The sequence below is a fragment of the Salvelinus sp. IW2-2015 genome, linkage group LG20 (genome assembly GCF_002910315.2).
Source record: "Salvelinus sp. IW2-2015 linkage group LG20, ASM291031v2, whole genome shotgun sequence".
Lineage (NCBI taxonomy): Eukaryota > Metazoa > Chordata > Actinopteri > Salmoniformes > Salmonidae > Salvelinus > Salvelinus sp. IW2-2015.
The window spans coordinates 45,700,250-45,715,246 of NC_036860.1; the positions used below are offsets into that span (position 1 = coordinate 45,700,250).

General features: G+C 41.3%; 2 protein-coding genes across 2 annotated transcripts; both read right to left on the reverse strand.

Annotated features, from left to right (window-relative positions):
- Window positions 1–1,476: 1,476 nt before the first annotated feature.
- Window positions 1,477–2,529, reverse strand: LOC111981633 (olfactory receptor 8U1-like). Its single transcript, XM_024013007.2, has one exon. The coding sequence runs from the start codon at window positions 2,507–2,509 to the stop codon at window positions 1,571–1,573; it is 939 nt and encodes a 312-aa protein (XP_023868775.1). The 5' UTR covers window positions 2,510–2,529; the 3' UTR covers window positions 1,477–1,570.
- A 10,497-nt stretch (window positions 2,530–13,026) lies between these two features.
- Window positions 13,027–13,965, reverse strand: LOC111979987 (olfactory receptor 5B12-like). Its single transcript, XM_024010680.1, has 2 exons — window positions 13,598–13,965; window positions 13,027–13,480 (listed from the first exon to the last, which is right to left on the reverse strand). The coding sequence occupies exons 1-2, from the start codon at window positions 13,963–13,965 to the stop codon at window positions 13,027–13,029; spliced, it is 822 nt and encodes a 273-aa protein (XP_023866448.1).
- Window positions 13,966–14,997: the final 1,032 nt, after the last annotated feature.

Sequence of the window (14,997 nt, forward strand, 5' to 3'; positions counted from 1 at the left end):
CTAAAGACTGTTGACATCTAGTGGAAGCCTTAGGAAGTGCAACATGACCAATATCCCACTGTATCTTCAATAGGRGCTGAGTTGAAAATCGACCAACCTCAGATTTCCCACTTCCGGGTTGGATTTCTTCTCAGGTTTTTGCCTGCCATATGAATTCTGTTAGACTCACAGACATCATTCAAACATTTTAGAAACTTCAGAGTGTTTTCTATCCAAATCTAATCGAATAATATTCATATTCTAGCTTTTATGGCTGAGTAGCAGGCCGTTTACTCTGGGCACGCTTTTCATCCGGACGTGAAAATACTGCCTCCTACCCCAAAGAAGTTAATCTCCCAGTGTCTGGTGGAAAGCAGACAGAACAAAGTTTCCCTCTAGGATTTTACCTGTGCTTAGCTCCATTCTGTTTCTTTTTCATCCTGAAAAACTCCTCAACGATTACAATAACATGATGCMGCCACCACTATGCTTGAAAATATGGAGAGTGATACTCAGTAATGTGTTGTATTGGATTTGCCCCAAACATAGCACTTTGTATTCAGGACAAAAAGTGAATTGCTTTATTACATTTTCTGCAGTATTACTTTAGTGTCTTGTTGCAAACATGATGCATGTTTTGGAATATTTTTATTCTGCACAGGYTTCCTTCTTTTCCGTCTATCAATTAAGTATTGTGGAGTAACTACAATGCCCCTGATCCATCCTCAGTTTTCTCCTATCACAGACATTAAAATCTGTAACTGTTTAAAAGTCACCATTGGCCTCATGGTGAAATCCCTGAGCGGTTTCCTTCCTCTCCGGCAACTGATTTAGGAAGGACGCCTTGATGCATTGATACACCATCCAAAGTGTAATTAATACCATGCTCAAAGTGACATTCAATGTCTGCTTTTTTATTTTTACCCATCTACCAATTGGTGCCCTTCTTTGCGAGGCATTGGAAAACCTCCCTGGTCTTTGAAATTCACTGCTCGACTGAGGGACCTTACAGATATATATATTTGAAAGGTTTTAACTTCCCATTTATTTTAAATTTTTAAACTGCCTATAAAAATCCCAATGTCAACATAACCCTTCAAAATACAGTTCATCATTGTATTTCAATACAGTTTACACAGGCAGCCCAATTCTGATATTTTTTCTAATTGGTCATTTTACCAACCACAGATCTTTTTCAGAGCTGATCTGATAGATAATTGTATGTGCGGGGTTCAGAGATGAGGTAGTTATTCAGAAATTATGCTAAACACTAGTTCATCCAATGTCACTTGTTAAGCATATTTTTACTCCTGAACCTATTTTGGCTTGCCATAACAAAGGTGTTGAATACTTATTGGCTCAAGACATTTCAGCGTACATTTTTTTATTCATTTGATGATATTTCGAAAAACATAATTCCACTTTGACATTATGGGGTATTGTGTGTGGGTCAGTGACAAAAGTCTCAATTTAATCCATTTTAAATGCAGGCTTTGTTGTAACACAACAACATGTGGAAAAAGTCAAGGGATGTGAATACTCTCTGAAGGCACTGTATATCATATATTTTTGTTAAAGATTTAACACAACATCATGCAGCCACCTTGGCTCTGTGAAACACTCTAAATATTCTCTGTTTAATCTCTTTAGTCTGTAAACCATATATTATGGGGTTGAGACAAGTAGGGATCACGGGGAACAGCACACTACACATTTGGCCAAGTTCTGCATATTTTGGGAAGCGATGGAGGATGATAATGGTGACTCCAAATCCAATCACAATGAGGTAGACCAGTAAGTGTGTGCTGCAGGTTGTCAGGGCCTTGCTGTTTAAAGAGCTGTTTTTACTGCTCAGACACACAATGGCGATCTTGAGATAGGTGAGACTGATGCTGCCTATGGACGAGACAAACAGCACAACAGTAAAGGTGAAACCGTACATGTTATTTATAAGCACGCTCTCACAGGAGAGCTTGAATAAGGAGGCGTTGTCGCAGTAAGGGTTAAATATGTTAGACCTGCAGCGTGACAGGCGGATGGTGAGGCCCAGCAGAATCCCCACTAAGACTATGGCCACCCCCCAGGCAGACACAGACAGCCTGATAACCATTTTGTTTGTCATGATGGTAGCGTACCGCAGGGGGTTGCAGATGGCCACATACCTGTCAAAGGCCATGATCATGAGAACGGTGTGTGATGTTGTACCAAATAAATGAGCACAGAAAGCCTGAATGACACACTCTATGTAAGTGATATATCGCTCAGGAGCTGTGGTCAAAATGTCCCATAACAGACGAGGTATCAACGCTGTAGCCCCGACTATGTCATTAAGAGGCAGGTTGCAGAGGAGAATGTACATGGGCTGGTGCAGGCTCCTCTCCATGGAGATCAATACTATGAGTCCGATGTTGGCCACCATGATAAAGATGTAGGTGATGAGGAGGAGGGTGAAGGCAGGGTACGTGGACTGTTGAGTGACCTTTAACCCCTCCAGGAGGAGAACGTGGTCATTGTATGTGCGGTTTTCCATTTCCCAGTGAGAGGGCAGCTCAGAACCTTGAGAGGAGAATTTTAAAAGATTAGTAGTAAAAACCTGGGGAATCAGTTTCAAAACACAAATTTGGTGTGCTTAAAAAAGCAATCTACTGGTGTTTGTGGTATCAGTAGCAGATAAACAGGGTTTCTTAGAGGGGCCGTCTGCCCCGCCACAACATTTGGTAAACAGCTGAGGGATGGGGCTGGAGAAATGTTTGTTTTCTATCCAACTCCTGCTTGCAGCTGTAACATTAGCTATCATCAGTCAGATGAGAGCTGGATAGCTAGCTAGCCAGCAAAGAAAGCTATATATTGTTTTGGAAGGTTCACATATCATAGGTAGCTAGCCAACATTACACTAACAAAACTGTATGAACATTGTGTGCACCAAAACACATTACATTTGTCATTAGAATCACCACATTCCACACTATATAACAAAATATGAATTGTCCTTGATGTGAAGAGTTGGAGTTCAGCACTAACATAGGCAATTAAGTCTTCCACAGCTCCTTTCAGTGTTCCACGTTGATTCCTATGTTCTCTTTCACCCCTCCAGACTGTGTGCACAAACAACATCACAGCCTTTTATTTACAACAAAACCAACAACAGGAAGATGAGTCTGTCAATCAAGATGTAAACATGGACGTCATGACTCTAGTGACACATTTCCAGGAGAAGCTAATGAGGAAAGCTACAAGTTAAGACCCTGTGGGATGTGGTCCATTTGGGCTTTGAGATTAAATAGAATGTGTGAGTTCCTTTCGCCATGCTACTGCAGTTTTGCTCATGTCATGTCCTTCAGCTAAACTGCACCTCCATAAGCAATAGGAAGTGTCTTACTTGATCACCGTGTAGCCGTAATGAATTATGAATGGAAATTACTTTTTAGTCCGGGTCAAGCCGTATTCTGTGTCTGGTGATGCTAACAATGTCGGAAATATATTTTACCTCCCGTTTCATATCTACCACATGTAAATTGCTCCTCAAAATGTTAAAAGTAATCTTACTAATGAACTAGAAATCATCTTTGTTAACATTCAAATGCATTATTAAAGCGACAATATGTAGTTCAAACAATAATAGAGGATAACCCCTCCAGTTCATAAAAGGTAATCAGTCAATTGAAATTAAAATTCATTAGGCCATAATCTATGGTTTTCACGACTCGGAATACAGATATGAATCTGTTGGTCACAGATATCGTAAAAAAATGGTAAGGACATGGATCAGAAAACCAGTCAGTATTTGGATATTGGCGGGAACTGGAACACGCTGTCGTATACGTCAATCCAGGGCATCCCACATATGCTCAATGGGTGACATGTCTGGTGAGTATGCAGGCCATGGAATAACTGGGATATTTTCAGATGCTTGCGACATGGGACCGTGCATTATCATGCTGAAACATGAGGTGATGGCAGCGGATTAATTGCACAACAATGGGCCTTAGGATCTCGTCTCGTATCTCTGTGCATTTAAATTGCCATCAATAAAATGCAATTGTGTTAGTTGTCCGTAGCTTACGCCTGCCCATACCAAACCCCATCACCACCTTGGGAACTCTGTTCACAACATTGACATCGGAAAACCGCTCACCCACACGACAACATACATGCCGTCTGCCATCGACCCGGTACAGTTGAAACCGGGATTCATCCGTGAAGAGCACACTTCTCCAGCGTGCCAGAGGCCATTGAAGGTGAGCATTTGTCCACTGAATTTGGTTATGACCCCGAACTGCAGTCAGGTCAAGACCCTGGTGATGATGACAAGCATGCAGATGAGCTTTGCTGAGATGGTTTCTGACAGTTTGTGGAGAAATTCTTTGGTTGTGCAAACCCTAACTTTCATCAGCTGTCCGGGTTGCTGGTCTTAGACGATCCCGCAGGTGAAGAAGCCGGATGTGGRGGTTCTGGGCTAGCGTGGTTACACGTGGTCTGCAGTTGTGAGGTCGGTTGGATGTACTGCCAAATTCTCAAACGATGTTGGAGGCGGCTTATGGTAGAGAAATTAACATTAAATTATCTGGCAACAGCTCTGGTGGACATTCCTGCAGTCAGCATGCCAATTGCACGCTCTCTCAACTTGAGACATCTGTGGCATTGTGTTGTGTGACAAAAATTTTGAGTGGCCTTTTATTGTCACCAGCACAAGGTGCACCTGTGTAATGATCATGCTGTTTAATCAGCTTCTTGATATGCCACACCTGTCAGGTGGATGGATTATCTTGGCAAATGAGAAATGCTCACTAACAGGGAATTGATGCTACATGACAAGATTGTGTCCCTCCTCACCTGGTTCCTCAATTAATAATTACAAAAGTCTATACTGCCCTCTCTGTGACTCATATATAGGCCCGTGTTTTGGTTTATCATGTCACATGACCTTGATTTTAACCTTTTATTTAAAGGTATTCTCAGCGAAGTGACATTGCAGCATCACAGATATTGCGACGAGCAAGATGCAAGACTTCGCTCTCCCACAGAGTATCTGCGCATCTGCACGAGTTTGCTTCACACAGTTACGTGGTACATAAGATAAGGGACCAAAACAACTGAGAAGTTGAACCTCCCACTTCAAAGCTCTTAGTAGTTGTGGAAATTGACCCACTCAGCTGTTTACTTTCGGCATCTACGTCATATCTACCTTTAAAGACGGAACTTAGTGAAACATTCATTATTGGTTTCAGGTGTGTTAGGCCAAGGCCAAAGTGACAACCAACAGTATGTCTGACCCCCAGGGCCAGGACTGAGCAGCCCAGCAGCTAGGGATTGCCTAAATAGTTATCTCCCCTGATGTGGGCATGTTTTCAACACACACTCCTTTTGTCGTTCTGTATTCCATATAAGGCATCCAGAACTTATGAAAGTTGCACATTACATGCCATTAATCTTGTAATGAATCAAATCAAGTGATACATAACTTGGCATTTCTTCCATCCATTGTGGGAGGATAACCAACCTTCCAATTAATGGCAATGAATTTCTTAGCAACTATAAATGCTAGGTTACACAGTTTCTTCTGATAACAGTCTCCAGTATCAACATTTCCAAGCAAACAAAAACAGGGAGAAGGTAGAATCTGTAGACATGCTGAGATAGAAGAACATACTCTTCACAAGACCATATCATATGCAAATATGTCCCGTTTTGTGTTTTACACCTCCAGCAGAATAATGACATTTCTGAGTGCATGATATTCAGTTTTACTGGCATATAGTACATTCTATGGATGGTCTAAAACTGCAGTCATTTATTTCTGAGATTATATGAACATGACAGAGCACTCTAACATATCTTTATGCATTCATCAGTATCAATAACGTCTCCCAGGTCTTCCTCACATTTTTGTTTTACATGTTTTGTGTCATCAAATCAAATCAAATGTATTTATATAGCCCTTCTTATATCAGCTGATATCTCAAAGTGCTGTACAGAAACCCAGCCTAAAACCACAAACAGCAAGCAATGCAGCTGTAGAAGCACGGTGGCTAGGAAAAACTCCCTAGAAAGAAAAAAACCTATGAAGAAAACTAGAGAGGAACCAGGCTATGAGGGGTGGCCAGTCCTCTTCTGGCTGTGCCGGGTGGAAATTATAACAGAACATGGCCAAGATGTTCAAATGTTCATAAATGACCAGCATGGTCAAATAATAATAATCACAGTAGTTGTCGATGGTGCAGCAAGTCAGCACCTCAGGTGTAAATGTCAGTTGGCTTTTCATAAGCGATCATTAAGAGTATCGCTACCGCTCCTGCGGTCTCTAGAGAGTTGAAAACAGCAGGTCTGGGACAGGTAGCACGTCCGGAGAACAGGTCAGGGTTCCATAGCCGCAGGCAGAACAGTTGAAACTGGAGCAGCAGCACGGCCAGGTGGACTGGGGACAGCAAGGAGTCATCATGCCAGGTAGTCCTGAGGCATGGTCCTAGGGCTCAGGTCCTCCGAGAGAGAGAAAGAAAGAGAGAATTAGAGAGAGCATACTTAAATTCACACAGGACACCAGATAAGACAGGAGAAGTACTCCAGATATAACAAACTGACCCTAGCCCCCCAACACAAACTACTGCAGCACATGTTTCTTGGGACCTACAACAAGCATCTCTGTTTTGTCCGAGTTTAAAAGTGTCATCAGGAAAAGCCTCGATCAACCTTTGATACAGTTTGGAAATCAACTTTAGAGGTTTGTCAGACTGCCTTAAATAGTATCAATCTTTGAAACGTCTTGCTTGTCCAGTGTTAGTCGCACAGAGAAAATAGTGTTATAGAGAATAGAGAAAAATTCACCTCAGCTCCATCACAGACTGGTCTTCCCTGGCTGCCTGACCCTGATGAGACCCCTATCACCATATGATCCTGCTCAGATGTGGCATGACAAAGAATGACATTGGTGTACATTTATACATGATATTATCCATGATTAGAATCAATGGTTCAACAATTGAAATKACCATTATTCCCAGATCCCAGACTGTAGCCTACCCATCAACTCAATATGGAACTTTGTATCCATTCACTGATTTTTATAATATACAGCAAAATGTTCCTGAGCACTGTAGACTGGTCTTCCCTGGCTGTCTGACCCTGCAGGGGAACCTGWCCTGCTAAGACATGATGAGCATAGTGTTATGCAATGACATGCAAAAAKAAAAGCTAATTTTAGTTGGCTAGCTCTGCTAACTAATGGTACATCATCAAATGTACTTCTGTTGAAACGGGACAAAACATTTCCATACACACAASAGCTGCTAGATACTGCTACCTGACAGATAGGTAGAGGCTAGCTAGAGCTGAACTGGCTATGGTAGCTACTAGCTAGCAAACTAGCTGCTAGTAGTTCATTCACTTCAGCCGAAGGGGGTGAAACATTAGCGAACATAACATTTCAGTTACACTACTAGCTCAGCACTGGAAATATTTTTTCTTCTTCTTTCTGTGAAACAGCAGTTACCTTGCCAGCTAGATCAGTCAACTAAAGAGTAGCCAGTCTCTGCTCTCCTTGCTTTTACAACTTGGACTAAAAGCACAACACTGACAGCAGCTGCCTCTGTTCATCTCTCCCGTGCTGGTCCTATACACTAGCCTTTCAGAAACTTTGCCGTCACACAGCCTGTCTACATGCTCTGTGGTGTCTGTGCAGTCCTATATCCAGCCGTCTCAAACCAGAAAACAGCCTACCCGACCGCTCAGGCGTCCGCATGGTCCTAAAGCACACCGCCGCTGAGTTTTCTGTAGTGCAATGTTACAACTGGGAGTGACAAAAATGCAATTTTAGAATGTGTGTGGGGGGGTCAACTTTCACCCATGCCCAGTGAAAGTTGCGCCCCTGTATTATAATGACAGCACACCAAACATCTTAGAGGAATGGGTCAAAATGGCCTAATTCGCATGGTGTACAGATGGTGAAAATGAGGATTAGTTACAAGTGAATGCTCTGTCCTGTGTCAGGTTCTCCAAATTGCTTTATTTGATCAAATTGCACAGATTAACTGTACTGAACCCTGTTTGTGTTGATATTAGTACAATTATAATACTAGCACACCTACCATTTTGGGTGAATATATCAAAATGGCCCAATTCTCATTGTAAACAGCAGGCTGCTCACTTCATCAAGAAACTTTTGGAAATAACTTGTTCAAAATCAAATAAACTCAAGTTATTTGTCACTTGCGCTTAATAAAACAGGTGTAGACCGTACAGTGAAATGCTTACTTACAAGCCCTTAAACAACAATGCAGTTTTAAGAAGAAAAAAAAGTTAAGAAAGTATTTACTAAAAGTAAAAATAAACTGAGCATGCACCCCTGAGGGGCCTCCGTGTTGAGGATCAGCGTGGTAGATGTGTTGTTACCTACCCTTACCAACTGGGGGCGGCCCGTCAGGAAGTCCAGGATCCAGTTGCAGAGGGAGGTGTTCAGTTCCAGGGTCCTTAGCTTAGTGATGAGCTTTGAGGGCACTATGGTATTGAACACTGAGCTGTAGTCAATGAATAGCATTCTCACATAGGTGTTCCTATCTGAAAGAGATCTTTGGCAGGAAGGATGCAGGATACAAGGGTGAGAAGGAGGAGTTTAGTTCTACTACTAAAATCCTGCATGAGTGATTGCAAATGACAAACACATTAAGTTTGCGAAAAATATACATTATTGGTAAAATTCATTTGGTCATTGCAATGTTCACTATGTTGGGTAACTGCAACAAACTTTAGCAGCAAGTTGGTGATTTCGATGTGAAATAGACGTTCCACTCAAAAATAGTTTCCYTACTGTCATGACGTTGGCCTGTGGGTAAGGTTTATGACCCTCCCATAAATACCTTTCTCCCTTCCCTTTCTCTCGGACTCTACTGAAGGACTTTTGAATAGCCTTTGTTAAACATAGAGAGTCTGGGAACATCAAACAAGTGGGGGGAAAGGAACCATATTTCGGTAATAGAACCAGTTGAAAATATGCGTTGGTACTTAATGAATGTGATGTCAGTTCGGTTGTCATCTGAGACATTATGACTGATGACAGGATGACAAACTGTATCTGGGAAAGTCTACAAGTTATAGTTATCAGATTCACATGGAATAGTTGTGCAATTTAAATGAAACTATTTGTGAAAACATTAAATTTAATTTTAGCTTACAAATGAGAGAATTGGGTTTTCATAAGATTAGAGCTCTGCTCAATCAGTGGCCCGCCCCTGTGAAGAGACATGAGTTATAAACTATGAAACATACCCTTCTCTCCCTCCACTATATAAGCCCTTGATAACAAATGTAACCTTCGGTTCCGGGTACATTAGGACGACGGTCCGATGTCAGAAGGATTCAGATAATAACTACAGAATGAAGCCAACCTCAGCATGAGCTTTGGTTGTGAATGGTATGAACTTTGAACTCTTATTCGCTAAAGAAGTGATACCTCCTAGCCGTTGAGTTAGCAGCGGCYGCTGTAAACGTGGGCTAGGAAAGGACGGACAGAGTATCCCATCTACCACACAACGACGACACTACAACGTATCCCGTTCACCACCAGAGACACTCTTCAAAGGACAAAGGACTCTGTTGGGAAACAAGGCGTTCCATCTACCACCAACCTATTGAAGCGCAGCTTTAAATATTTATTGCATTTTCCTCTTCCAAATGGCCGGTAATTTAGAATGCATAAGATTCTGTATTTACGATAGAGTAGCTGCCTACGGCCCGATAGAGACATAGCTTCTCCCTTTGTTCCTCAAGTTTTCCCGCTCTTTCACTCAAACCCAACCCCCATTCTTTGTGTAACCAGCTGTCATATCTGTTCCGTCCGCGAGGGACGTTTTCCTTTATGACATAATTTGTAATCAATGYATGATTCATTCTGTGTATATATAATTCTGTGTGATTAGTTAGGTATTGTAACGGCTGTCCTCCTCATCTGAGGAAGAGAAGTTTGAAGGATCGGAAGACCAATGCGCAGCGTGGTAACGTTTATTTTAAAACATAAACACTACGAAATACAAAACAATAAATGTGAACATGAACGAAACCGAAACAGTACCGTGTGGCAACAACCACTCACACGGAAACAAACACCCACAAACCAAAAGGGAAACCCAGGCTACCTAAGTATGATTCTCAATCAGGGACAACGATTGACAGCCGCCTCTGATTGAGAACCATACCAGGCCGAACTCAAAACCCCAACATAGAAAAACACACAGACTGCCCACCCCAACTCACGCCCTGACCATACTAAATAAAGACAAAACAAAGGAAATAAAGGTCAGAACGTGACAGGTATTTAGTAAATAAATAATTAAACCCAATTTTGTATTCCTGATTCAACTTGTTAGCCAGGGTTCATGAAGATAACCAAGAATTCTACGATGTTCAGATGAGACTGAAATAAGGTGACGATTAATTTTGACTGCTATTGATGTAAAATATTACTAGGTCTTTAAGAGTTTATTCGGAAGATAACAGCTCTATAAACACTTTCGTGGTGCCCCGACTTTCTAGTTAATTACATTTACATGATTAGCTTAATCAGGTACTATTAATTACAGAGAAAGGATTTTATAGAATAGCATTTCATATCACTTAATCCGGCATAGCCAAAGACACGACAGTACCTTTTGGCAAACTCCAAGCGGGCTGTCATGTGTCTTTTACTGAGGAGTGGCTCCTGTCYGGCCACTCTGCCATAAAGGCCTGATTGGGGGAGTGCTGCTGTGATGGTTGTCCTTTTGGAAGGTTCTCCCATCTCCACAGAGGAACTCTAGAGTTCTGTCAGAGTGGCCATCGGGTTCTTGGTCACCCCCCCTGACCAAGGCCCTTCTCCCCCCCTGACCAAGGCCCTTCTCCCCCGATTGCTCAGTTTGGCCGGGCGGCCAGCTCTAGGAATAGTCTTGGTGGTTCTGAACTTCTTCAATTTAAGAATGATGGAGGCCACAGTGTTCTTGGGGACCTTCAATGCTGCAGACATTTTTGGTACCCTTCCCCAGATCTGTGCCTCGACACAATCTTGTCTCTGAGCTCTATGGAAAATTCCTTCAACCTCATGGCTTGGTTTTTGCTCTGACATGCACTGTCAACTGTGGGACCTTATATAGACAGATGTGTGCCTTTCTAAATCATGTCCAATCAATTGAATTTACCACAGGTGGACTCCAATCAAGTTGTAGAAACATCTCAAGGATGATCAATGGAAACAAGATGCACCTGAGCTCAATTCTAAAATTCGAAAAACCTGTTTTGGCTTTGTGATAAACCACTGGAATTGTGATACAGTGAATTATAAGTGAAATAATCTGTCTGTAAACAATTGTTGGAAAAATTACTTGTGTCGTGCACAAAGTAGATGTCCTAACCGACTTGCCAAAACGATAGTTTGTTAACAAGTAATTTGTGGAGTGGTTGAAAAATTAGTTTTAATGACTCCAACCTAAGTGTATGTAAACTTCCGACTTCAACTGTAAATAACTTGCAAACCTGCATAGTACATTTTTACATTTTACATTTTAGTCATTTAGCAGACGCTCTTATCCAGAGCGACTTACATTTTATTACATTTTTTACATACTGGGACAAGGATATCCCTACCGGCCAAGAGCAGACGCTCTTATCCAGAGCGACTTACAGTAGAGTGCATACATTTTATTACATTTTTACATACTGAGACAAGGATATCCCTACCGGCCAAACCCTCCCTAACMCGGACGACGCTATGCCAATTGTGCGTCGCCCCACGGAACTCCCGGTTGCGGCCGGCTGCGACAGAGCCTGGGCGCGAACCCAGCCCAGCCTGGGCGCGAACCCAGAGACTCTGGTGGCACAGCTAGCACTGCGATGCAGTGCCCTAGACCACTGCGCCACCCATGTATAGTACAATACATTCCAAAGTGAACAGCAGATGTGACGGCTCAGTGTGTATACTGACATTGCCATGAGATAAATAACTAAAACTGTTTTTACCCCTAAAAAATATTTGTAAAACATATAAATGAAATAGAATAATTAGTGTATTATGTGCAATGATCTCTATATCGACAGTAATGAATAATATAACATTCATTGATTGCACCACCATCACTCGGTTGTGTCACACCATTGTTATGAGCGTTCTGAAGATGTTTCAGCCATAGTTGCTCCTGGAAGTCGAGTGGTGCCCAGTCATAATTAACAGGGCTAATGATTGGTTAGTCTAAATTACAAAGTGGCTTGCTAAATTAGGCAAATAATTAGTAGGAAACAAGTTTGTCATCATTATGATGTTGTCAGATTAATTGCAATATATCTGACAGATGGAAATGTTGCCATTTAGCTGGCATAGTTAGTCGTTTTTGTTTTATTTGTTTTATTTTTTTATCCGTTATTTTACCAGGTAAGTTGACTGAGAACACGTTCTCATTTGCAGCAACGACCTGGGGAATAGTTACAGGGGAGAGGAGGGGGATGAATGAGCCAATTGTAAACTAGCAATGCTAATGTTAGCTAGCTAAAATCCAGTGCTCTTCCCTCAATCTTAGCTAGTTAGCTAATGTTATACTACAATTAAATTAAATCTGACGACATCACCATGAGGACAAAAGGTTTTCCMACAAATGATATGTCTCCTTTAGAAATGTCATTGTTTTTCCAAGCCACTATAATGCACTTTTGACTAAATCTTCATCAGCAAAATTCCGGTATCTTTCAAAAATGTCCCTGGTTTTCCATAAATCTTGTTTCGAAGATTCCCGAAATCAGGATGGCATAAGCTGAAATCCGGAATCCTCCAACCAGGATATCTGGAAAGCCAGGGAATTTTGGGGGAGAATACTTGGAATTTTGCTACCCTATTGCCAATTGAGAATGTACTGTATTGAGTAGAACGTTCAGTCTGAAATCAGTCTTCAAAAGATGGTTCAAAACAATAGTGGGATGAAACGTGTACTATAACTCATGCATAGTATAATATAATTTTGTACATTTGTTAACATTGTCCTTCCTAGTTCACAAACTGCATTTCAATAGGGGAAAACATAACCTTTACACAAATGTTATCTAAAGAGAAACTGTCTTAGACTTGATCATTTTCACCACTAATGTCCGGATGTCTTTGGACTGTAGCCCATAGATAATGGGGTTGAGGCAAGGTGGAACCAAGTGAAACATAATGGACGCCACTGCCCTGTGGTTTGACCACTGTGGGTACCGATGAAGAAAGACAATGACGAAACCTGTCATCAGCATAATGATGTATACAGCCAGGTGTGTAGAGCAGGTCTGCAGGGCCTTGCTGTTTAGCAACTTGCTCTTACTTCTCACACACACTATGGCGATGCTAATGTATGTCAGAGCTACACTCCCCATGGAGGCAATAAGGAATAAAGCGGTGTAAAAGAGACCATATATTTGGTTGATGAACACGTTGTCACAGGAGAGTTTGAATAATGATGGGTTGTCGCAGAAAGGGTTGATGACTTGTGACCTGCAGCGTGATAAGCGGATCGAGAGGCTTATAAGGACCCCCACAAAGACAAACGACGCTCCCCAGGCAGACACACACAGCTTCACTAGCATTTTGTTGTTCATGATGGTGGCGTATCGCAGAGGGTTGCATATGGCCATATACCTGTCAAAGGCCATGATCATTAGTATTGTATGTGCATTCGCAGCAAAAAAGTGACCAAAGAACGCTTGGGTGGCACATTCAACGTAGGTTATATATCTGTCTGCACTTGCTTTTAAAATGTCACTCAGCACTCGAGGTATGATGGTGGTGATATTGAGAGCATCATTGAGATGCATGTTGCAGAGGAGGATGTACATGGGCTGGTGCAGGATCCTCTCCATGGAGATGAGCACTGTAAGGCTGATATTGGCCACCATAGTAAAGATATAGATGATGAGGATGAAAATAAAAGCAGGGTAAGAGGACTGGTTTGTGACCTTCAACCCCTCCAGCTGGAGAACGTGCTCACTGTATGTATGGTTCTCCATCTGAGGTGCAGAGAATCTGGAGGAGAAACAAGAATCAATAGAATCAATAGATAATAGTACGAATCATACACAATTTAGCTATACAATTGCAATGTTCATTCCCACATTAAGCATGATATCAAAGAAGTGCTGTAAGATGGCAATTTAAATAAATGTTAATCAAGTAAAATGTTATCTTAAATGCAAAGAAACCAGATTTCTTACCCAACCTCAAGTAAACAAAGATTAAAGTATATTTGGTAATGAATAATCTTGTATACATAGACTTAGTATATTACCCCCTGCTACATAAATATATAAGCCTTATTCTAACATCTCACACCATTGACAGAGAGTGAGAAAGTGAGAAGTTCTGATCCAGATCCAGATCAGGTGTGTCCAGATCACCTTGTCTGACACACCATCCTACAACCGTAGCCAGACAAATAATACCACCACCTTTTATTAGGTACACCTGTCACAGCACTGTGGGGCAGTTTCCAAGCAACAGGCTCTAAGTTTGTCTCATCTCTCAGGTACTGTAATTCACCCAAATATGGTAAGAGGAAGCCATACAACTCATACATTTAGAAATGCTTCATAAATAATTATAAATGTTAAAATGTCTTTGAATTGTAAAGCTTAACAATGCTTGTAAATGTTTCTAAAGTAAAAAAACGATAACATACTTACTTATAGTATTTCAACTATTTATGAATAGTTGGTAACACCTAATACTCCCCAAAGTGTATCTTCTTTGACATTTGTCGACACAAAAATGTCTCCTGCAAAATAACTTTACTTCCCATAAATTGTAGTCAAAAGTGAACAGGAGAGGGGTCATCTCAAAGTATATACTGACATTGCTGCAAGATAAAATGTAAATAATAAAGTTGTTTTTAAACATTATTTTGATAGATTACCATATTAATGGTAGAATATATGAGTGGAATCCAACAATGTTTATGTCATATTGAAAGCAATATGTGATTGGCTGTCGGAAATACATTTTTAAGGAGGAAAATGTAGTTTCCATTTCTAATACTTGTTTTG

Excerpts from the sequence above, each read along its gene's own strand:
- LOC111981633 (XM_024013007.2), bottom strand. The coding sequence starts at position 2,509 with ATGGAAAACCGCACATACAATGACCACGTTCTCCTCCTGGAGGGGTTA.
- LOC111979987 (XM_024010680.1), bottom strand. The coding sequence starts at position 13,965 with ATGGAGAACCATACATACAGTGAGCACGTTCTCCAGCTGGAGGGGTTG. Across the intron at positions 13,481-13,597 it reads ATGATCATGGCCTTTGACAG|CCTCTCGATCCGCTTATCAC; the intron begins GTATATGGCCAT and ends GGTCCTTATAAG.